At 45.4% G+C, this 25429-nt stretch overlaps 1 protein-coding gene across 2 annotated transcripts in view; it reads right to left on the reverse strand.

The window, feature by feature from the left end:
- The window catches only part of MYO5B (myosin VB), a 403624-nt gene that overhangs the window by 194964 nt on the left and 183231 nt on the right, over positions 1 to 25429 (reverse strand). For both annotated transcript variants that reach the window (XM_090037780.1, XM_090037781.1), the window contains exon 5: positions 11669 to 11825. In XM_090037780.1, coding sequence (XP_089893906.1) covers positions 11669 to 11825 — 157 coding nt within the window. The remainder of the gene's footprint in view (positions 1 to 11668; positions 11826 to 25429) is intronic.

Below are 25429 nucleotides of genomic sequence, written 5' to 3' on the forward strand. Positions count from 1 at the left end.
TGGAAAGCGCCATAAGTTACAGCGGGGAGCTGCACATCTGTTAGCATCCTTAGAGTAGTAACCACAAGACGTCTTTGGAGATTCATACTTTCATAGTTGTTAGAGGCTGAAAGGGACCTTGCAGATAATCAGGTCCAGCCCCCCTGCACTACACTTGGGCAGGAAAGACTGCTGGGATCAGTTGACCCCAGCAAGATGGGAGTCGAGATGCTTTGGGACAAGGAAGAGAGACAAACCCCTCTCCCCTTCACTGACCCATCAGTCCCCAGATCCATCTAAAGCCCCTTGTACTGCAGACTCAGCTTGAGGACTTAAGCTATTAGAAACAGTTTACTAATGCAAGCATCTCACCAGAGCTCTTAATTAAAAATCTGTCATTAAAACAGAATCCCTCAGGGAACACTAGCTTCAGGCAATGTCACATAATATCCCCATTACAGGCAGTTGAACTCAATCGGCTGGAATGGAGAAATGATTACAGGGTCGATATTAATGGATCTTCTGGAGAACTATGGTTTGAAATAGGGATTGGGGGCAGGGGAAGAGAGTGGGTGGGGAAGGAGGCATGATGGGACCCAAATAAAAAAACCCCCCAAATCTAACAAAAAAAAAAAAGTCACCATCCCCTGAATGCCACATCCAATTCTAGCTCTGGTAGTATACAATTAAAAGCATCTGGGCCAGGTTAGACGTTAAACATTTACAGATTCTACACAGACCTCAAACCTGACTACTTTGACTACTATGCATAAAGGTGCTAATCTGTTAAGCAAAAGGTACCCGCAGCAGGTGCCAACCCAATACAGACTGGATATAGCACACAAAACAATGTTATCCCTGCTCTCATGAGATCAGTGTAAAGGCAGGTTAAACAAACAGTAAAAGGAAATGGGCAAGGAGAACTCTTACAGACATTAGAGAGGCAAACATCTATTGCCCTATTTTTTATTCCTTCAGCCACCTGAACAGTCCTTCTCTCTAGTCCTCTCTGAACTGCATGTTATTGGGAAACATGACATCCCCGTTTGAGGCAACAAATATCCAAACATAAATCAGGCCTGGTGAAAAGTAATTCAATTCCTAGTTATAGGCACAGCTGTACCATAGTCTATTCAAGTTACTCAACACTTGAGATGGTAAAACCCCATTTTTAGTTACTTATTATTTAATAGTTTGGGATGAAATCTTCCAGGCCAGATAACTACCTCAGGTAGAGGTTTCTAGATGTTTCAGCCAAAGCAGTTCCTCTACTTTACTTCCAAAAGAAGAGAGTGGACAGGAGGGGTGAGAAATCCCAAACATGCATTTTGCTCATTCACATTACCATTTATTCCACTCCCCATTTCTTCCCCCCCACACCACTTCACTTGCTGCAGCCCCAAATTTTGCTCCCCGAGGCCTTCCTCTCATCCTCTGAGCAAGCATTCACATGTGTAGTTAGTTCTCATTTCCAGAACAGTTTGAGCACCTTTTCCCCACACAAATAAAACTATACCCCACCCCGTCAAGAAGCAGTTTGCAACAACATCTCTGCAGATCTTTCCAACTTCTGCAAGAGACCGGACTCTAATTAGAAGGCCTTGCTGCACCTCATGTTCAGTGGCCACAGTATGACCTCTGGAACTACCCAGGTTCAATGAGACTAGCTAGAAACCAACATCTTAGCCTGTCTTGCTGCACTAGTGCAGGGCAATCCCTTTAGCCTGCAAGCATCAGGCACAAAACTGCAAAACCTCTTATAGATTCCTAGATGTTAGGGTCAGAAGGGACCTCAACAGATCATGGAGTCCGACCCCCTGCCCAGGCAGGAAAGAGCGCTGGGGTCAGATGACCCCAGCCAGATGCCTATCCAGCCTTCTCTTAAAGGTACACTGACATTTATAAGTTCCAGCTAAAAGCCAAGAGGGAAAAAAAAAAAAAAAAGGATTAATTCTGTAGTCAAATCAGGCTTTCAGTAATAAGAATGATGTACGGGGCCACACACTGAATGAGGAAAAAGCAATGCCACTCATTAAATGTGCAAAGCCCATATTGTACATCAAACGAGTCCTTCTTGCAATCCATTTCTAGTACCTACTTCAAAAGAGATGAAAAAGGAGAATAGTAGGTGGAGTCGGGAAGAAAGCTTCAGATGTTTTCCATGGAAAAGCATGGAGAAGATCACCCCTTCATGCCCGTTTACATGCGAACGTGCGCTGTATTGTTCACAGCACTGAAACATTTAAACATTAGATCATCGCAGAGAGATCAGATCATGCAGCATAACTCTGGAACACCTGCTTTCACTCTGGTTGACATGCTAGCGTGTTCATTAAATTAAAAAATAAAGTTAAAATTTCAGGGGACATTTGGCAGAAATATGCAAGTTGCAGCTAGTTACTATGGTGATAGAAATTCTACATGCAAGATAAGATTCAACATACAAACATGAAATTAAGTGGAGTTTTAAAATAAGAACATCCCTATACTTAAGTATAGCAGCATTATTAGAGGTACCAATCTTTCTTTCTTTTTTTAACTTTCTTTAATTTCATGAATGTCACTGTGGTACCCAAGGTTCATGAACACTAGTAGTTGAATAGTAGGATATTCAAACCTAGAAACTGGGAAAACCAAGAGACCCACTAACATATAAAACAGAGGGCACTGACAGAAGTGACGTTCTGTCGTATGATCAGCCACTGAAAGTGCTGTATAGGTGTGCACTGACAGAAGTACACAGCTCCTAGGCACTTCAAAAAGTACCCAATCATGCAACATATGAACCTTTATTACATCAGGGTTCAGATGAAAGCACTCCAAAGTAGAGCACCTTCATTAACCTCTGTTAGTGCCAGCTGGGAGCAGGGCTGGGCTGAAGGTGGGGGGGCATGAGGGGAATGGGTGGACCTGGCCAAGCTAGGGGTGGGTGGCACATGCCCACCACTCCTCCCTGCTCCCGCGCCCCGCCACAGCTGGAATGGAGCCCAGCAGGGCAAGGACAGATGCAGGCTGCGTGTTGTGAGCTCAGGGCTCTCCTTTCTCCCCTCCATGCCCTTTAGGCGAGTCATTTGTGGCTCCATCCTGCTCCTCACCCCAGCTCTGGGGTCCCATTCACCATCCTGGCTGGGCAATACCCCCAGCTCCTTTCCCATTCCCTCCCCCACCATGGGGGCCTCAATCTGCCCCCCCCATTCTCCTCCATTAGATTTACTTGCAGGGAGCTACCCAGCTGTGCTCCTGGAGGCACTAGGAGGGAGGTCTGGGGAGGTTATACCCACCCCAAAATTCACCTTAGTCCCCCCATAACCCTCCCTTCCAGCACTGCCACCCCCACTCACAGCCCAGAAGAGGTGGCGCTCCTGGCCTGACTCAGGCCTGTCTCCCACCCCACATTGCCGATTGGTGGACAGGCTCCATTTGTGGCTCTCTCCTCATCAGCAGAGAAGCAAAAGCCATGGTTTTAAACTTGGCGACATTTTTGTCTCCCTGCTGATGATTGGCTGAGAGGCCCTGGCAGCCCCACCGTTTGCTGCCAACCAGGAGGGAGCCAAAAACAGCATCAAGTTTAAAGTCACAGATTTGCTTCCCTGCCAGTGAGGAGCAAGATGCAAGCAGGGCTCCCTGGCCCACGCATTAATCCACTTATGGGCAAACCCCAGCATGGACTTCCCTCCTCTCTTTTCTCACCATCCGATCCTGAGACAGCAGAGTTGGGAGAGGAGGCTACAGATGCAGCCTCTCAATGGATCAGCTCCAAAGTAGAGCTTGATCTCCCACCCTCCCAACTCAACACCAAATATCTGTTGGGTCAGGATCGTCAGTAACTCATGGTGCTTTCTGTTAAACACCATGAGTTAGACCAGGGAGCTGGACATCTGTCAGCACCCAAAGGTACTTGACCGTCCTCCCACTCCTTGTGTACACACACGTGCATGTGCGCCTTCCCCCCATCCCTTAACATCGGGGCCAAGAGCCACCTAGAGCTCTCTGACATGTCAACATGGCTCCTGCCAGTGGGCTCATGCCAGTGACAGGCAGTTCACACTGGTTTCACAAGTTGTTTATACCAGAGGTGCTCAATCTTAGACAAGCAAAACTAAATCTTGCGCGTAAGTCTTTGCAGGATCAGGGCCCCAAAACTGCTCATTCTAACAGAGAAACTTGATTTAACTACCATCTTTAGCTTTTGGCTACTTCGTTAAGTTTATCTTATAAAAGAATTAAAATTTAAAATACTGGACTGTGCCTCGTTAAAACTCTGCTTTGCAGCAACAGCTGAAATACTGGGTGCCAGTTAAGCTACCATGCAACTATGACTGACTATTATGCATCATGCTAATATTTTCTCATCATTTCCTTGTGTCCCATTGTCTTTCAGTACCCACGTTCTTCTCTGGCCCCATCCCTAATTTTAGGTGCTCTGGGGGAAGATCTGTTTTTGTTCTGCAGTTGTCTAATACTTCACACAATGGAATCCAAAAAATAAGGCTCCCAAGCACTATAGTAATCCAAATAATTTATAATCCCAGTCACCAAACTGAAAAATTCCTCAGGCAACTGAAATAACGCTGGAAATAACATTTTTCTGAAGCGCCCATGTAACTTAGGAACTTTGAAAGTCCAGGGGTTTGAGTTCTTAAGTTGGTTTTGAGTAAAGCACTTTGCAGGGCTGGGGGCGGGGCAGGAAGACCTTAATTCTAAACCCATTACAGTGGCTTCACAAGAACACACTCATGTCCTTCACACATTTGTGAAGGAAAAGGAATTTTTTCATTTTATTTTACTGTGCTGCCCACTACCTACAGCAGCACACTCTAGCACTTAGTTTAGATGCAGACCTAAACAAGCAGGTTAGCTCCAAGGAATCAGGCTAGAGTTTTTGCTGGCTTTCAGCTGCTGCTCGGCATTGAGCAAGTGCATTACTTTTTAATGGAACAAGAGACCACTTGCTGGCAGAGCCCTAACAGTTTGTGTCAGATACACAACAATTAATTATCTTAGCTTTACAAATTGAAATTGAAGTTGGCAGAAGAAATACAGATTTATTTTCAGCGCACAGGAAGGAGCCTTCAGAGAAAAATATTGAGAAATTAGAGCAGATAATAAAAGTGAGCTCTCCCTGTACTTAAAAATGCCATATGGACGAAGGCATATTTAGATGCGCCAGGGAAATGCTAGGACTGAAACAACCTCAGTATTGGTGAAACCCATGGACATCTAGCCACCTCACCTTCTCTTCCCTTCACTGACCCTCAAAGACAACTTGGCTCTCTCAGATAATGTACTCCAGTGTCTGTTTTATCAATGAGAGTTGAATACAGTAAGTAAAACTATCCTGTTCCCTTAAGAGTCAGGCATGGGGCAGTACTCTGACTGTCTGTACTTAACCCAGAAGAGTAAAAAGCCCGAGGTTGAATCCATTCAGTTTTCACAGGTTAGTTTAAGTTGCGCAGATTGAACTGCTAAGCAGGGATCTGGGTTTTCCATTGGCCATAGAAAAATGTCCATTTTCTCCTTTAAGGAGAAAAAGCGAATTTTCCCCTCCTTTCAAGGAAAAATAAAATGCGGGAAACAGCAGGTTTCCCCCTGCAGGCTGCCAGAGTTCCAGCCTGCCAGGGGCTGGGGGGAGCGGGAGGTGGGGCAGGAACACCACGTGCATATGTGCGCACACATGCATGTGGCAGCCACACAGCGTGGAGGGCGGCTCCCACAGGGAAGTCTGGGGGGTGGGGTATTGAGGCCCCCATACTGAGGAAGAGAGGGAGGGAGTTGGGCAGGGCTGGGAGTGCTGCCCAGCTGCGGCACTGCATGGGGCCCGGGGCTGGAGCAGGAACGTGCAGACGCAGGGCCCAGCTGGGGAGCGGGTGGAGCCACAGGCAGCTCATCCAAGGAGCCGACTCCCAGCCACCGCCCACACTCCTGAGGAGGCCACCCAGATTCTTGCGTGGGGCAGGGGCAGATGTGGGCTGACCACTGCAGACTCAGGGCTCACCAGCCTACTGCCCTTCACCCAAGAGGCTCTGCGGCCCAGCAGGAGGGATGCATTGTACCAGGGCAGAACAGGGCATGGAGGCTCAGTGCCGCTGCTGGGAGCCCCACCATGGTGATTGTGGGGGGGGGGGGCAGTGGGGGTAGCAGCACGGAGTTGTGCCCCATGCTGCTGCTGGGTGGGCAGGAGCAGTGAAGGGGTCCTGGTTGCAGTGCTGAGCTTCTCTGTCCCGCTCCACCTTCCTGTGCTGGGTCTTGCCTGCTGGGCCCCAGAGGGAGGGCAGCAGGGCAGGAAGCCCCAAGCCTGAAGCTCCCAGCCTGCACCCCTTGCCACTGCCCCACCGGGAGCTCTGCTGCAACTACACAGCCTGTGGCCAGGAGGGAGGCTGTAGGGCAGGAGTGAGAGGCCTGGACCCATGTCCTGGTGAGCAAAGGGGGCAAGGAGAGCTTTGAAACCCCAAAAATCAAACGCCAAAATTTATAATTAATTTTATTATAGTGATTGAGGGACTGGTAGGCTTCCAAATTGCTTCAAAATTGTAAATATATAAATAAAACATTGTGTTCAGAGAGAGCGCGCGAGAGAGATTTCATTTAATTCATGGAAAAACAGTTTTTTGTTTTAAATCAGAAAATTTGCGATTTTTAAAAAACAGAGAAAACCAGGATCCCTGCCAATAAGCAAGTGAATAGACATTCATTTTTGATTCTACAAATGCTGCCACATGCCTGCAGTGGCCCAGGCCAGAAGCTGACAGCTTGGGCCAGCGCTGGCCCTTCCACCCTGAGAGGGTGAGTTTGCAAAGCAGTGCAAGGCATCCTGGGATGCTGGGACCTGTGAGCTAACTTGAATCCAGAGGAGATCTGAGACAGAGGTTTAATAAAGCGATTTAACATAAATCAGTTAAGCCTGATACTGCATCCATTCAAGTTTATCTGAAACTGGCTTCAGGCATTTTGAAAGTGGTTTATATGCACTGAACTTCTGTTGCATTTCAGATCTGAACTGGTTTCTGACCACTTATACTGGTTTGTGTGCAACATTTGACCCTAACCCTGCAATGGCATGAAAAGTTGATTAGGAGAGTCTTTTCCATCTTTTACTGTGTGGTTCTGCTGTGGTAGCCCCTGATGTTAAAAGGGAACCGAAAGCACTCTGCCAGGATTGAAATCCACTCATTAAAGCAGAATGGATTTGTATTGCCTCAAGCTCCTGGCAGTTAAGAGCTCAGAAGAAAGCAGAAAAGAAGAAAAACAGAGGAAGCCACAACACCCTGCAAGAAGGCACTGGGGATCCACGCCTCAGAATGGAACGAGCAAGAGCTGACAAATTTAAGCGAGGAGTACTTAACAAGGCAAAGAGCTTCTTGATGAAGGACACTAATCCTTTTCCAGAACAACACTGGTGAAGCCTGAGTTTCAAAAGAAATGATGCAGTAGCAGACACTTCATTCAACTAAGTGGACCAGCATTCATAGTAGAGAAGCATGAAGGCAGAACTTGCTGAAAGCCACAAAAGAAGTGCCCCGATTGCAATCAGCAGACATCTCTTCAGAGAAGCTTGGTTACTTCAGGACTCAACTTATTTAAATGATCCTAATGCTGATGATAGCTGCCAGATGGATACGGCCAGGTGTTGAAGTTCTCTCTTCATCCAAAGAATGGGCACAGGAGGACAACAGCAGCGCACCCTCCCTTACCAGTGTCCCCCAGCCTTGACCCCTCAAGGTCCAGAGGACATAACCCACTCAAATTACAATTTCATTTTATTTGCACTTTACCCAGAGCGTTGAAGCAGTGAGTTGGACATGAATTGAAATGAATCCTGCCTCAGAGATCAAGACAGACATACTGAAGCGGAGATGGGCCCTACGGGCAATGCCCAAGAAACTGGCCAATAACCAGTGACAATGATTTTCTAGTGGAGGCATGTCTACACTTGAGCCATTAGAAATTACCTATTACATCAGGTCACAGAGCACAGAACGTCTTCACAAGAGGGTAACTGGCAGATCAGGATGAGCAAACTTATCTACAGTAACTCCATGCCAAGTTAGAAATGCACTGAAAGGAGGCTGTACTACTGACCTGTCCCTGTCAACAGACGGGGGACTTAAGGACATCAGATGGTTCACTAAGTTCACAACGAACATGTGCTCATCTTATTTCTATCATTGCCTGCTGGGGATCAGAGGGTATTCGCCACCCAGAACAGGAAGTGTCCGTCATCCCAGATAACTTATTGTGCAATAGTGGCAGGTCTCCAGACCCGAAAGCAGCAGCATGTGCTGTGCTTATGGTATCTGCAATAAAGTCAGCCGTTAATCAATATTTCTTCAGTCACTTTGCAGACAGTAAAAGGATTAAACAGAGCTGCTGTCCAGATGCCCTGAGCAGCTGTAAATAAGAATTGCTGCAACTGCTAAGACATCAGTTAGAGTGGCCCCACTCAGTGCTCCCATAAGCAGATTCTCTGTCAGATCCTCATCTGCCCCCAAATCATAAACCCTTGGGCTGTGCCTCTGTGCAAGGGTAAGACCTGAACCCTGATCTGAGGTCCAGAAACGAGGCCATTCAAGCTTCTTAGGCAACGCTTGCATCAGACATGAAGGCTGAAGGAGTTTGATAGCTAAGTGCTCTGGAACCAGCTGCTACCAAAACTACATCCGAGGCCAGCCCGAGCTTCTGTTAGTATGACTGCCTAACCACTGTTGTGTGCTCAATACAGACAGTTTTCTGCCGCTGAATTCTTTGAAAAGCCTATTTACCTAAAAATCAGCTAGTGAGAAGTCTGGATTTCTTGGCTAGGCATATACCTATCTTTTAAGCAGAAAGCAGGGCAGATTTGTACCTTACCACTTGTATACCTTAAGTACTGTGATTTGCAACATATTTACACCAAATATCATTAAATATTGTAAACTCTTTGGGGCAGGGACTATATTTTTGAACTTCATGTCAATCCCAGGCATGTAAAATGTTAGTGCTGGCCACCCTGTACATGGCTGTATTACTGATAAATAACAGTGAAGGAACATTTCAGGGTTGGCCAGCAGGGATTTAAGATATTACTGTAATGATATCTCTTTTACAAAACATGATTTGAAAAGAATAGGAACAGGGAAGGACAAGGCAAGAAGACCTTGCATTAAGTTCAACAAGGACAAGATAATCTCATGAGGTTCAACAAGGACAAGTGCAAAGTCCTGCACTTAGGGCAGAACAAGCCCATGCACTAGGACAGGCTGGGGGCTGACAGGCTGGGCAGCAGCTCTGCAGAAAAGGACCTGGAGGTTACAATGGACAAGCTGAATGAGCCAGCAGTGCGCTCTTGTTGTCAAGGCAGTAAATGGTATACTGGTCTTCATTGGTAGAAGTGTCACCAGCAGGCCAAGGGAAGTGATTATTTCCCTCTATTCAGCACTGCTGAGGCCACCTCTGGAGTACTGCATCCAGTTTTGTTTTTTCTTTGTTTTTTTAACAGCTGTAAGCAGCCTAAATGATTAATGTTTTGCTCATATTTGTATCAAGCTACAAGATGGAAGAGATGGAAACTCAAATTCATTCCACACAGAAAACCAGCACTTCTAATTTATTAAATGGAACTTTAATGTTTAGGATACAGATTTTTTTTTTTTTTTTTAAATCAAACCATGGTACACGTTTACCACTAACTAGTTTATTAAACACTAGTGTCATCTATTATAGTATTAGAAGTATGAACCGTGGTTAGTTAATTCAACCAATTATTTCAGGTCACCCTGGGAAAAGTTTTCTAAAGTGCCTAGGTGAAACTTATTTCACTTATTTATAACCACAGGTTTCCCTCTATTTATGCAGGTTGGATTTATGTGAATTTGCTTGTATGCGATGACCCTTTCATACCTGAAATTCATTATATGCAAAGTAAATTCACATGTATGAGATCGGCACAGGCCGATCTTATGCAACAGACATAGGCGTGCTCCGCCTTCCCCCAAGCAGGTAAGTCCAAGTTTGTGAGGGCTGTGAGCAGGGGGGAAAAGGACCGTGGACTCGGGCCCCGCTCACCCACCCCTGAAGAGCCTGGTGCCACGGCCAGCCCAAGTCTGCAGTGGCCGCCAGCCCCAGCCTGCTCTCATTCCACTGCAGGCAGCTGCCTGCCCCTGCTGCAGCTGCTCTGGCAGCGGCCAATGCAAGCAGCTTGCAGCCACTGGGTTGCACCGTGCCCCGAACTCCCAGGCACGGTGCAGCTCAACAGCTGCAAGCAGGCAGTGTCTACTGCTCCCACAGCCACCTGCAGCCGGATGGGAGCAGGCTGGGACCGGCAGCCCCACACACCCCACCCCCAGCACTGGGAAGAGCCCGGTACAGCTGCTGACCCGAACCTGTAGCAGCTGTCAGCCCCAGCCTGCTCTAGTCCAGCTTCAGGCAGCTGCCCACCCCTGCTGCAGCTGCTCTGGGAGCAGCAAATGCTGCCTGCTTGTAGCTGTTGGGCTCCACTGCGTGCCAGGGGGTTCAGGGCACAGTGTAGCCCAGCAGCTGCAAGCAGGTGGCATCAGCCCCTCCCAGGGCTGCAGAGGGGGCAGGCAGGACAAGAGCAGGCTGGGGATGGCAGCTGCTGCAGGCTCAGGCCAGTGGCAGCTCCAGGCTGCTCCTAGTGCTCAGGGTGGACAGGTGGGGCTGCTGCCCACCCCGAACTCCATGAAGAGCCTGGTGCTGCCCCTGCTGCAACCCTGGGAACGGCAGATGCCACCTGCTTGCAGCCACTGGGCTGTGCCACGTCCCTCTCCCCGTCCCTTCCCTAGCCCCAGCCTCACTCCCTCACTGCCCTGGGAATTCATCCCCATCTGTTTCATTGTAAACTGGATTCATTTTATGCAAATTCAGTTTATGTGCCGTTCCCTGGGAATGCATCTACCGCAGAAGTTGAGGGATACCTGTACTTGCAATCCATGGTTTCTGCTATAACCACCCCCTGGCCTTGTGTGCTACAGTATTTTAGTTTAGAGCATGGAAAGAGTTTGAAAAGTTAATGTTTACAACTCTGTACATAAGGAAAGGGACCAAAAAGGCTATTTAACTGAAGTGCCCCAAACCATACAGAAGCAGGGAGTCAACCATTACTAAGAAGAGGGTTCTTTTTCCATGAGCTGCAGAATAAGCCTCAATTATTGTGCCATATTTTTAATGCTTGACCTCACAAGTTAGATACTTTCCCACTCATTCATATACAGAAGAAAACCAGCCTTTAACAACAGCATTTAGTGGAGGGCTCATTGACGCAATACATTTTATTACATTATTTTACTACATTATGCTAATTGTATAACTTAGCCTATACTATGCTATGCTATATTCAATTCAAATTTCATTTTAAGATAGTTTATTTTTAAAGGAAAATTTGAATTATAATTTTAAAAATATCCTATTTTTCTTCAAAAACAAAATATAAAAACAATTAAAAAACACAAAACCCCATTTTTATTTTTATTTTTAAGTAATCAAAAAACCTATTTTAAATCATCAATTTTTATTCACCCTGCATTTTTCCTATTTTAGTTCTTACCATATGGGTATCATTACTGAACACAGGAAATGCCCAGCATGTTGAAAAACTTCCATCTAGGAAACATTACTGAGTTTGCTTGGCATAAATGCATAGCCAAATAGTCCAAATAGAACAAAAACCTAAACACCGGTTTGGGGCAGGCTTTACCTCCATGATTGGACTGGATGCGAGGACCTTTGCTTCGATATTGGTGTCGCTAGCAGAGCCCCCAACAGTGGCAAAGAAACGCATGGCATATTTGGCAGAGACGGTCTTTCCAGCACCCGACTCTCCACTGACGATGATGGACTGGTTCTTCTCATCCCTGCAGAGCAGAGAAGAAAGACTTGTAAAAAACACATCAGTTTCTAAAAATTCAGGGGTTTGGTCTACAGCTTTCCAGGAATCTTGCACCTGCACACTTGTCGCAGTTAATTTATTCTGCTAAGGTCAGGAAAAGTTAAAATTAAGTTTTCACAACCTATTGTAGAAAGAATCGATCACACATGATGCAAGTCTGAGACATTTCATAACTGGTATATTTAAGATGCTTCTGGGCATCTTAAAAACAGGATTCCTTTAATCTCACCACCCACTGCCATGATGCACAATGCATCACGCCTTTTATCACCTAGAAAGAATATCCTGGCATTTATGACTCTGAACTCTACAATACTCCAACAATAACCTGCCTGTTTTAAGACTCCTCCTACCAAAACTCAACAAGAATTTGCTGGATATTGGCCATTAACTACTGTGCTCTTGGTCTCCTGCTCTGATGCTTGACTCCTGCTTTCCAGTATATGAATAACTGTATGCACATATAATACTAATATGTTTTAATTGTGGAACTCACTGGTGTAGGATACACGATGTGAAATGAATGTTCCCCAGAATAATAAAACACTGGACTTGCTATGTCAAGCACTTAGAAGTTAAGAAGCTGCAGAATTTAGGCTGCCGTGACAAAATCATTTGGACTATTTATCATAAGCATCATAAGAACACACAATTGCTACACAAATCTGAGCGCCTGAGCAGGGCTTTTGTTCGTTTGGAAACACTGATGGCACAGGCATCTCTTTTACATGAGGGTAAATTCCCTGTCAAAATTCAAGTCAGGGAACTATAGCATGACGGGGGGTCATGGCTTCTTAATTAAGTAGTTGTAGGATTTCTTTTTAAGCCTGGGTAAAGGAAACATGCCTCTCCAATACAGCTGAAGAACTGAAGCTCAAAAGTTGGCATTCAATAAACTAAACATCTAAATACAAAGTACTAGGAACTTCAGCTATCGGCACTGGTGCCAGCGTATCTTAGAATGAGAGAACAGATGCTGTATATTCAAATGGACACGCATGGAAACATAATAGAATATGGTCAGGGTCATGGTCTTTCAGAGATAGTTTCATGGCTGGTCGGGTCGGAAGAGATCTGAGCAGATCATCAAGTCCGCCCCCCTGCCATGGCAGGAAAGAGTACTGGGGTCAAACGACCCCAGCAAGGTGTTCATCCAGCCTCCTCTTAAAGACCCCCAGGGTAGGAGCCAGCACCACTTTGCTTGGAAGTTGGTTCCAGACCCTAGCCGCCCTGACAGCGAAGTAGCGCCTCCTGATGTCTAGTCTGAATCTACCCTCTGCCAGCCTGTGACAGTTATTCCTGGTCACTCCTGGGAGTGCTCAGGGGAACAGGGACTCCCCCAATGCCTGCTGGTCCCCCCGACTAGTTTGTCAACAGGCCACTAGATCCCCCTCAGCCTTCTCTTGTGGAGGCTGAACAGGTTCAGGTCCTGTAGCCTCACCTCATAGGGCCTGCCCTGCTGCCCCTGATCATGCAAGTGGCCTCCTCTGGACCCTCTCCACATTTGTCCACATCCTTCCTGAAGTGCGGCACCCAGAACTGGACACAGTACTCCAGCTGCGGCCTGACCAGTGCTGCATAGAGGGGGAGGATCACCTCCTTGGACCTGCTCCGGATGCACTGGTGGATGCATGACAAGGTGCGGTTGGCCTTCCTGACTGCATCCCCACACTGCCGGCCCATGTTCATCTTGGCATCAATCATGACTCCAAGATCCTTTTCTGCCTCTGCACTGATGAGAAGGGAGTTCCCCAGCCTGTAGGTATGCTGCTGGTTCTTCCTCCCCAGGTGCAGCACCTTGCACTTGTCAGTGTTGAAACCCATCCTATTCTCAACCGCCCACCCCTGTAATCTGCTTAGGTCCAATTGTAGCCTAATCCTTCTTTCTAGCGTGCCCACATCCCCCCACATCTTAGTGTCATCAGCAAATTTGAACAGGGTGCTTTTACCCCCTCGTCCAAGTCATTGATGAAGATGTTGAACAGTGCAGGCCCGAGGACCAAGCCCTGGGGGACCCACTGCCCACATCCCTCCACGTCATAAATGACCCATCCACCACCACTCTCTGGGTGCGGCCCTCCAGCCAGTTGGCGACCCATTTGACTGTGTGGGTGTCAACACCACAGTCCCCCAGTTTCTTAATGAGAACAGGGTGAGAGACAGTGTCGAAGGCAGTCCGAAAGTCCAGAAAGACTACGTCCACTGCTACACCTGCATCTAAGGATTTGGTGACCTAGTCGTAGAAGGCCACCAGGTTGGTCCGGCAGGACCTGCCTCTGATGAACCCGTGTTAGCTGCCCCAAGCATAATCTCCCCCGCTGGCCCCTAGTGGACATGTGCCAGAATAATTCTCTCGAAAAGAATATCAACGTATTTTTCATAAAAGGGAGGTGAAGGGAGTATTAACCCCAATTTAGAGATGGAGGAATCCATGTTAGCTAATGTCCTTTAACTAAGTTGTGAGAAGTCCTTGGGGTGAAGGGGAGAGGGTGATATCACCTGGGTCACAGAAATATTGTTCATAAATAAGTTCAGCTAGAAGGATGCCAGCCAAAGGATCCCGTTTTGTCTGGCAAAGCAGGAGGCTGGATAAGCATTTGACAACATATATAAATTCCTGTATTTCTGCAGTGGCTTGGATAAGATGATCCTTCAGGTCCTTTCCAATGCCATGATTTTAAATAAGGGAAGCAAGGGGATCAAATCAAGAGGTGTAAAATTGGTATGATTGTAATCAGGCCTAACTAGTGAATGAAATAGTGGATATCAAGACATTCAGTTTACCCTGGGAAAGTTGCTGATCTCTCAGGAGAAAACCAAAGTGCACTGATGTTCAGGATTTTTCTCCCAGAGCAAAAGCGGCCACTCCAGAAGACAAGTAAACTGGGAAACCTAGGGTTGGATCACTCCTGGGAGAATTTCTCCTTGGAGAGCAAATGTCTGTCCATGTTCTCTTCTGAGAGAAACCACAAGACAGTCCTTCAGCATCCCAGAGTGCTTTGCTCCCATTCCCTCCCCCGCGGTACAATGCGTCACTTGTTGGACTTAACTGCTCCCTGCCTCCTCCCCACACTGTGCAGCAGGGAGACAAAAGGCCGAGTCTGAGCAGTCTGGGTTAGCCAATCAGGGCTACCCTATGAATTGATGCTATTGTGTCCAGGCAGACTGAGAGAACGCAGAAAGCCAAGATGTGCCTACAGGAGCCCTCTGGCTGTGCAGCCTCAGCACTGCAAACTCTCTGCTCTTCAAGGGCTCAACATTCAAATATCTACTAGAGTATCTCTGGGTAACTCTTTCCAACAGAAAAACAACCACAGAGGAAGTCTCCCAAATCATCTGAGCATGTGTACACAGCCAGTGACAGACTGGCAATTCTGCCCAGCGGCTCTTTTTAGATCCCACAATCTCACACGTATACCAAGGAGACAGGTGGGCTACAAGGAGCAAGGTTGATCATCACAGCTGTCATCCCCACCATAATCCCTGGAACACATGATTTCCTATAAGACCATTGGCCCATTATCAATCTGCTCCTGAGAAATGTACCGACCAAACCAATCTAGACAGAAGAAATGACTTCATCCTGCAACATTAGCTAATCTCATTAAAAGAGAGAAATGAATGCACATAAGCCAAAATGTGGTCTCATATCAAAGAGCAAACTGCTCTAGAAGTGTCAGTGTCCCAGAGCTATCACAAGTAGAAAAGTTACACATCTAGATGAGTTTCAGACTCACGGCTAGCTACTGTCCAGACTTCTTGCTGCATCAACAGCCATGCACAGCTTAAACAGCTTGCAAGGACCAGATGGAGAACTATGATCAGCTACCACACCAATCTCGCACATTTGACTCCTTACTAGTACCTGACCCTGCAAAAAGTAGTATAAAAAACACTGTGATAGTTCCCCAAGCAGTAGCCATTCCATATTAGCTACACAGAGCAACTGGTAGCTTCAGGCAAAGAGAAGAGATGCAGAATAAAAAACACAGGCAGAGCTGTTCAGGGGCAGGCGATAACAGGTAACTGAGACATTGATTTAACAATGTTGAAAAGAGAAGCACAACAACTGAACCTAGTGAAGAGTTCTGGGATAATCTTGTTGAAAAGCTGTTTGCTAGACCTCTTGCAGAGAACAATTCACCACACTAAGCAGGAAATCAATAGAACAGACACAAAAACCAACAGCAAACCAACAGAAAAGTGTACTCTCAAAGCCATGACAGGAAAGACAAAAACATAAGGCTTTCAAATTTCCCATAAAACAGTAGATGAATATCCATTGCTGGAGGAGGAAGAGAGAAGGGAGAACAGAAGAGATGTGTAATATCGGTCAGCAGTGTTTCTTGACCTTTTCCCATCCTGGAGACATATAAAAACTTTGTCACTGTCTCTATGAACTCATGTTTCAAGACAAACAAGAATGATACTGGGTCAAAACAATTAGGCCACATCCATTTAGGACAACTAAACAGACAAAATGAAATCATGTTGGCAGCAGCCTGAATAAGGATATACAAGCTTAAGTTGGATGGAGGATGGATGTCATTCATAAATCCCCACACAATTCTAAATATCTAAATGCACGTTCAATGACTCATATAAAACAACAGGGGTGAACTTTTTGGGCAGGCATGCCACAAATCAGCTCCATACCCTTCCCAAATGCCACTAAAAATCCCTTCCCCTATCCCATGTGCTGCTTTGCTTTCTGCTCCCTGCTTGAGCTTCTGCTTTGCTTTCTGCTTCCTGCTGTGCTGCCAGTCCCCTCCCTGATCTGCCACATGCCATACAAAGAGGCCGTGCATACCACTTGGGGTACCTGTACCACACCTTGACCACGCCTAGTGTAAAACCTGGCTCAGCTTTTTTCCACTGCATACTGTACTCTATTCAATTTGCAGACGTGGACTAGAAGTACCTTAACACAATTTCAATAACACAGTTCACTGCTGCACTCTGACCAAAACACAATGTAAAAGATAACCATTAAACAAGTCTCTTTACAACTGCAAATATATATTATTTTGAACAAAAAGAAAAAAGTGCCAGCAACACACATATATTATGGCAATGGAAAAGTTATTGCAGTCTGTAAAAGACATTATATGTAAATCATGAAAAACTAAGGATGCACTGATAAGGAAATTTTTGGCCGATACCAATGGTAGATTAACCACCAGCCATATCAGCTGATACTGATCTGATTGCCGATATGCAGCATGGCAGCTTGGAGAGCAGTGTCTGGCCAGTAATTTGGGGGAAGGGGGGTGGGCAAGGGGGCGGTGTGCAGATCAAGACCCCTGCAGTGAGGAAGGGAGGGAGTAGGACAGGGTGGTGCATGGGACAGTTCATCTGGGGAATGCACAGGCCTGGGGAGCGAGGAGGTGGGCAACAGCCATCCTAAAATTTGCTGTAGCCACCCTCCCAATGCTGCTGCTGTTCACCCCACCTGCCCTGAGCGCAGCCCCAGCCAAGTCCCACCCCCCCCCCACCAGGAAGAGGACAGAGCAGCCCCTGGCTCCAAGTGCACAGCCCACCCTCACCCCACTCACAAATTGGGGGGGGGGCACATGCCCCCCATGCCTCCCCCGTGGGTATGTGCAGCAGCAGAGCTACCCCCCTCCCCATCCCCCTGGACAAGCCACCCACAGCTCCATCCCTATTGTCCTGACTGGGTGGGGCAGGGCATAAAAAAACCCAACTGCTGATCATTTCAATTTTCCTTTTCTTCGGTGCCAATACGATATGCACCAAGGTATTTGTGCACCTCTACTGAAAACTAGCCCTGTCCAGAGACCATTACATCCACTGAGTCAGCTCTGGCACCCTTTGAGACCAATAACAAACAGTAAGATGTCACCTGATCATTCTAATACCTTTAGACAGAGAAAGGTCTACAAATATATCAAGAAAAAAAAGAGCTTCATGTGCATGTGGTCTCAACAGTACTGAATCCTTTCCATAATGCTCCAAAATTATGTTTGAACAAATTAGTCATAAATTTAGCATTTTAGTAGATTATTACCTAAAATAAATGTCAGAAAAATGTTGTGGTCCTATTAAGACCCTGATAGAATTCGAGTAAGATTTCAGCAGGTGATGGAGGAAAAAAAAAAGGAGGTGAGGAAAGGCTGCACATACAAAGCATCAGCCCCTCAGTGAGTTGGATGAAAAACAGATATTGATAAGGCAAAAATTAAAATACCATCAGGAACTTGCATTGTAAGCTAGAGGGGGAAAAATGGTTGGGAAGACCTGCAGATCTACTTGGACACATAGTAAATTATTTTCAAAATGGAGGGAAAAAGAATGAAAATAGGGGGAAAAGAATGATGGCAGAAATTACAGTTCTGTTAGTTTAACTGCAGTATTACACAAGATCTTAAGAACTGATGTGGAAGGATAAAATAAAATCACACATATGACCACTAACAGGTTGTGTTGAAAGGCAAGTTATCAGACTGAAGGGTTATTCTTAAACCATCTTATGAACTGGTCTTGGGATCCATCCTTGTCGAACATTTTCAGTAGCGACCTTAGCACAGGAACTACATGCCTGCTTAGGAAATGTGAGGGTGATATCTATATTGGGGGGTGCTGCCAATACAGAAGACTACTGTCATAACCTGGTTGAGTGGTATTAGTAAGTGGCAAGAAGTGCCAAGTCATGTGCTTTAATAAGCAATAAGTTTGCTGTAAGATAGCAGCTCACAAGCTGGAGGCAACAGACTAAGAAAGACTTGCACGTGCTGGGTGATCATAGGGTGACCTTGAGACCCAGTGTGAACCGACCACGAAAAGAGGCTAATGCAATTTTATGGTGCATCAAGTGAGGTATACTCACGAGACAAAGGAATTTTAGTACTACTATACAAGGCACAGATAAGACATCACTTACAACACAGCCAACAATTCTCTGTTACAGATGTTTAAGAAAGGATAAACATTGTGGAACAGGTACAAAAGGAGGGCTACTAAGACTGTTAAAAGAAAAAACAAACAAACAAACAAACAAACAAAAGCTTAGTTTGCACCCCACCCTGACCTCTCCTTGCCCCACTAAAACCTGCTTTAATACTTTATTGGCTTCCAAGATGGCTTCCCCAACCCCTTCTCCAATACTGGGCACAGCTATTTAAAAAAAAATAAGCTGCGATTGTGTGCTGGTTCAACTATTAGTAAATCTAGAGGGTTTCACGTTTTCACTCAATGTCAAAACATCCCCCAAATTTGGAGTCAGGAAGGAATTGCTCTAATCATGGGGTATGATCACCTGACAGCACACTGACCAACCACATTCTCTACCACTTCAGTGGCAGGACACTGGCAGGGTCCTTACCTCCCAGCCTTTTACCTGCAGCAGGTTGTAGGGGGTTTTTCTTTTCATTTTCAAAATGTGCCTTTTAGCTGTAATTTGTTAGGGTTTGGAGGACACAATACTAGAGCTCTTTGGATAAATGGCTGCCTGTGAAGGAGGGCAGCTCAGGCCCCTTTGTCTGCTATACCCAAGAGCAGATTCTTTCTATGTGAAGTCAGCTTGGCTTTAGTGGTGCGCCCTCTTAGAAGTCACTAGAATACCATTTTTCATTTACTTACCTATTCCTAATGTGCTATTTGAGCAATATTTATTGTAGCAGGAAAACTTTTTCCCCTGTTATTTAAACCATGAGATGAAAACTGCACTGATCTGCACTTGCTCTGTTTAGTCCAGGAATGAAGCCAACAAAGCACTGGAAAAGGAACTATAAAAGATTTAAACTCTGATTGAGATCCCTCACAGATTAGCATGAATGGCTGACACCACTGGCCAGAAGAAGCCCTTATTTTTCCCAGTATTGTCATAGCTAGACTTTAAAAAAAAAAACAAAAAAACTGCCCCCCAAAGGCTGGCTGCAAGATATCAGCTATAGGAAACACAATTGCAGCTGCTACAACCTCTGCCCGCCTCCCTAGTTCTGGTATGAGAGGTTTAAAGTGAACATGTTGAACATGCATTTGAAAGTGCAACACACAGCTATACACCTGGCATACAGCATGGCTTCTGAGCTCTCATTCTCTGGATACAATATACATTTCCTGGCCCTTATCTGAATTGTGGGACAGAAGTAGTCAGGAATTTAAGGATTTATCTTGTTACCTGGCAGCAGTAAAAATATATATATTTTTTTACTGCTGCCTATATTGTATATGAGAAAATCAGTAGCAAAACTTTCCTTTAACATTTCAGACACTCATGCTAAACATTTATTTCAATATTTTTATGGCCATTATACTTGGGGTCTACACAGCTCGAGGAGGTAGGCAGCCGATTTCGTGGGCAGTTCACAGGGCCAGCCACCGTTTCCATGGATTTCTTGCAGTGGGGCCCCCCCACGCCAAATTGGCAGAGGGACTCCAAAGGCCCCACAACTGATTGGCAGAGAGGATTGTCCGTCACGTGGCTCTGCCCCTCACCACTGATTGGTAGAGAGGAGCAGGGCTACATGACAGGCAGCCCTCTTAACTGATCAGTGGCAAGGGCCAGAAGTGGCAGCTGCTCCTCGTCGTGCCAGAGCCCTTCCCTGCTTCCCCCGTAGGCTGCACAGCTGGGAGGACTTCTGGCTCCCATTGGGGAACCAGCATTTTATTTTTAGTAAGCTTCCCCCCACCCCCAGCAAATTTTGCAGGCAGACATCGCCTGGTTTCATGGAAATTGTGATTTGTGTAGGTCCCTACTTACACTATAGCTAATCACTTGTCACAGTTTGAAATGCATGCAGAATGGTGATCTTCCTCAATGCAAGTGATGTGCTCCATTTAGGGGTTTCATGTTGCATTCCTCATGCACAAGATATACCCATTCATATCAATGGGAATTTTAGGTGGGTTAGGGAAACTGAACCAGCCTAAAGCTTGGGAACAGATAGTAGTCTAGCACACCTCCGATGGATAGGGCAAAGAGAATTTAGAAGTAACGAGACCTTTACCTGTATGACTATTTACAGTATGCAAAGGAACACGGTGCATGTTGGTCCCCATTACGTAACAGTGCCATCACAAAAAGGCTACCGCAAAACATTCAGTGACAGCATGAAACAGTTTCTTCTAAAGCAGAACACAGTGTATAAGAACATCCTGCGTGCCTCGGGAACATGTGTCCTAACTATGGCCTTTACAAAGAATACAGAGTAGACATGCACCGGGTGGACTAACTAAAACGTATATAAACAGAGCACAAACTTTCGTAAACTGGAGTTCACTTCATCAGATACAGAGAATGCAAAGGAACATAATACCAACTTAATAAAAGCCCATAAATATTTATGATGCTAAGTGGTTAGCTATTAATGGACAAGCCTTCTATTATGGATAAAAAAACTACCTCAAAGATAGGAGAGGGAGACCATAAGACACATGGCAAGGAGAAGGGAAGAAGAGGGGAGAGAGGGAGAAGGGCAACTAGCAATTTTACTTCCCTTACAAGGGAAGCTTGTACTAATATGGAAGGAGAATCCTCAAGACGACGGCAACACAGAGCACTGACTGGATAAACGAAAATACAAGCAAATGCTCATTAATAAAATGGCCCTCACCAACTTTTATAGCTGTTCCCCAACAGCATCTGAATAAGCAGCCTAACTCAGAGCTGGGTTTGCCAACACTATGCAGCTGATACAATTGTGTGCGCGTCAGCTGGAGATAATACGCCATCATTCTGACATGGCCGCGTTTTTATACTTGCGCAGGAGCATATTACATCAAGGCCGTGGAGAACTGGAATCCACCATCTCCAGCTCCGCCCTTTTCCCTTTTCTTGCTGCTGACCCAGTGCTGGTCTCATTTCTCTGCCAGCAAGTGGTTTGCTACTCTTGCTATCTAAAGCAGCCAGACTATATTGCTCAGCCTCTGAGCTTCTCTATCCCCTCTAAAATCCCAATCAAAACACATTTCTCTTAAAATCATAGAAAAATGAGGGTTGGAAGGGACCTCAGAAGGTCACACCTAGTCTAACCACCTGCTCAAAGCAAGACCAGCCCCAACTAAATCATTCCAGCCAGGGCTTTGTCTAGCTGGGTCTTGAAAACCTCCAAGGATGGAGCTTTCACAGCATCTCTGGGCAACCCATTCCAGGACTTCACCCCTCGCCTAGTGAGAACGTTTTTCTTAATATCAAACCTAATTCTCCCTTGCTGCAACTTGAGCCCATTGCTCCTTGTTCTGTCATCTGCCACCACGGAGATCAGTCCAGCTCCATCCTCTTTGGGCACCCTTCAAGTGGCTGAAGGCTGCTATTAAATCCCCTCTCAGTCTCCTCTTTTCTAGACTAAATAAGCCCAGTTCCCTCGGCCTCTCCTCAGCAGTCGTGTGTCCCAGCTCCCCAACCATTTCTGTTGACCTCCACTAGACTGGTCTCAAAAACTTGTCCACCCCCTTTCTATAGTGGGGAGCTCGAAACTGCACACTGCACTCCAGATGTGGCCTCACCAGTGCAGAAGAGGGGAATAATCACTTCCCCTAATCTGCTGGAAACACTACCAATGCAGCCTTGTATGTTGTTAGCCTTCTTTGCAACAAGGGCATGCTGTTGACTCGTATCCATCTTACTGTCCACTGTAACCCCCAGGTCCTTTTCTGCAGAGCTTAATCTGCACTATGCTTGCCTTTTCCCAGTCCTTCAGGACCTCCCCTGATCACCGTGAGTTTTCAAAAAAATAATGGCCGGTGGCTCTACAGTCACATCAGCCAATTCCCTCAGCACCCTCGGATGCACTGCAGCTGGCCCCATGGACTTGTACACATCCAGCTTTTCTAAATAGACCCCAACCTATTTTTTCCACCACTGACGACTGCTCACCTTCTCCTGAAACTGTGTTGCCTAGTGCAATAGTCTGGAAGCTGACCTTGTCTTTGAAGACGGGTAAAAAAGGCATCGAGTACTTCAGCCTTTTCTTCATCACTGCATTACTAAGTTGCCTCCCCCATTCAGAAAGGGACCCACACTTTCCCTGACCTTCTTCTTGTTGCCAACATACTTGTAGAAACCCTTCTTGTTACCCTTCAAGCCCCTTGCTAGCTGCAACTCCAGTTGCGCTTTGGCCTTCATCCCTGCATGCCTGAGCTATATTCGTACACTCCTCCCTAGTTAGCCATCCAAGCTCACACTTCTTTTTTGTGTTTAAGCTCACTGAGGTGTTCTCTGCTCAGCCAACCTGGTTGCCTACTACATTTGCACTTCTTCCTGCACATTGGGACAGTTTGTTCCTGCACCCTCAATAAGGTTTCTTTAAAATACAGCCAGATCTCTTAGACTCCTTTCCCCTTCAGACTGGCCTCCTCGGGGACCCTGCCCATGAGTTCCCTGAGGAAGTCAAAGTCTGCTTTTCTGAAGTCCAAGTTCCATACTCTGCTGCTTTCCTTTCTTCCTTTTGTCAGGATTTACTTATCCTTTAAATCTTCTCTTCCTACTTTAATCATTTCCTCTATTACAGGGGTATATACCCAAACTGTGGTATGCGTACCCCTGGGGAAATGCAGGAGAAACTACGCTGGCAGATTTAAATTTTCATAATAAAAATAATTGGCATTTAAGGGGTTAAAATATAAAAAATGTATGCTGGTGATGCAGACACCTGGTAAATCTGGAAGTGGGTATGCCATAAGAAGAAGTTAGGGCACCTCTTTTGTTTTGTATTAAAAAGGCAACTTGGGCAGTTTGCAGGAAACACGGTACAAAGGCTGCATCTGATTATTCAGTATGTGGTTGCAGTTCGCTCTACTCCCCATTTTGCACACTTTAGAAGGAAAGAATAATAGCAAAGAATGGAGCCCTGATCTACAAGAGTCAAAAGCAAACTGAAAAAAAAAAGAGATTGTTATTAGTGTGTTTGAGATTCAAGTTAGCGTGATTTGTGAAGTTAAGCTAAAGACTATCGGAATCTCACAGCAGGGAATACTTTTGTACATCTGGGGACATCTCTACCACAAAGTAATCTCTTAACTGAGCCATGTCTCTTGCAATTCTCTTCTCCCTGTGGTGTTCCTGGATGAGTCCAGACATTTTTGCAAGTGATCATCCTTAGTATGCTCCTACTATTTGCTTTCTGACAATGACTTCATTACCAAATATCACCATGTGGGGCAAGGCAACAGCACCTCTGATATGTTAGTTACAGTACAAAGATATGAGCGCTGGGCTCAGAGGCAAGGAATATACATCTAAATAATAGATCAATAAAATTATCTTTGCAATATATTTATACTTAAAACCTATAGATATGCCTGGTATGTTCTAATGTTTCATGTACATGAATAAACAATACTCTGTACATGCAATAAATACATAAGCACCTTTACAGATCTCTCACACACCCATGTGTACACACGCACAAATTTGCCACTATGCATGTTAGTCACAAATCTGTAAATATTAGGTGCTATTTATTACTAAACTGACTTTTTAAAAAATCATAGACAGGGCTTCACCCTGCCTATACTAAGTTTTCTCTTTATAGTATTCTCCCTAATGTTTCTCCTGGTCTTGGTTTGACAATCCTACTTGACAAGCGGTTCAATGGCCAATTCTACGCTGGGAGTCTACTGCACAGGCCTTCAAGTAAGGCAGTATCAATGGGATTTAAATTCGGGTACAAACTGGCCATTTCTGCCATGTTTTGATTTGTTTGTTATTCCTTTCTCTGTCTTTTCTTTTTAAATGAACCGGCATGTACCCACACATACTGATCCATGTGGATAATATAATGTGATAAGACAACACAGCAAACACCAGTTGCTGCTAATGCAATAAGCCTTCCAGGCTCCATTTTTCTGAAGTTTCACAAAGATTTACCTTAAATGCTGACCCATTGCTGTTCCGAATAAGCCAGCTGGGTTTGGCAGGTTGAGCAAAGATTTTTCACTCCCCTCCCCCTGCTGCCCCCATTTGCAATGCTGCTGCCGGCTTTCAAACACTGATGAGATTGCCTGATCTTCTGGGTTTGCAGCAACAACAAAATGTTTCTCATCTTTCCAGTTAATTTCCAAATAACAAAAGAACGATCAAAGTTATACTTTAACAAAAGAAAAATGTGTTCTCTCTAAAGTAAATCAGATATTCTCCAATGAATTGATTTTTGTTTTCCCCTTGGTAGCTGCCATCACTTGTCTGAAGTGACAGATAGTACATTTCTCCAGAGATTGATGTCTGTTGAAAAATGCTACCTTAACGTACAGACAATACTCTAAAAATAAAAGCTGAAAAGAATTGCTAGACTACAGGGTCAGGGGGGAAAAAATCCTTGTATCCCTATTGACTGCCTGAAAGAAAAAAAAACAAACCTGCTTAATGATTAGAGTTGGTGAAAAAACAAAAGAAAACAAAAAATAAGGCTGGTCTGTATTTGGAGTAGAATAAGGAAGGACTGGAAATGTTATGTCAGTACATAAATCAGGGACGCACCGTTGCTTAAAATAATACTATGTTCAATTTGGGCTGCTTCATTGCTAAAGAAGAGATCGAGAAAGAAAAAGTCCAGAGGCAGGCAACAAAGTAAGCAGATGCTCAGAAAGACTTCCACAAAGCTTTAAAAG

The sequence above is a fragment of the Crocodylus siamensis genome, chromosome 3 (genome assembly GCF_052110815.1).
Source record: "Crocodylus siamensis isolate JL-2025a chromosome 3, ASM5211081v1, whole genome shotgun sequence".
In the NCBI taxonomy this organism is placed as follows: domain Eukaryota; kingdom Metazoa; phylum Chordata; order Crocodylia; family Crocodylidae; genus Crocodylus; species Crocodylus siamensis.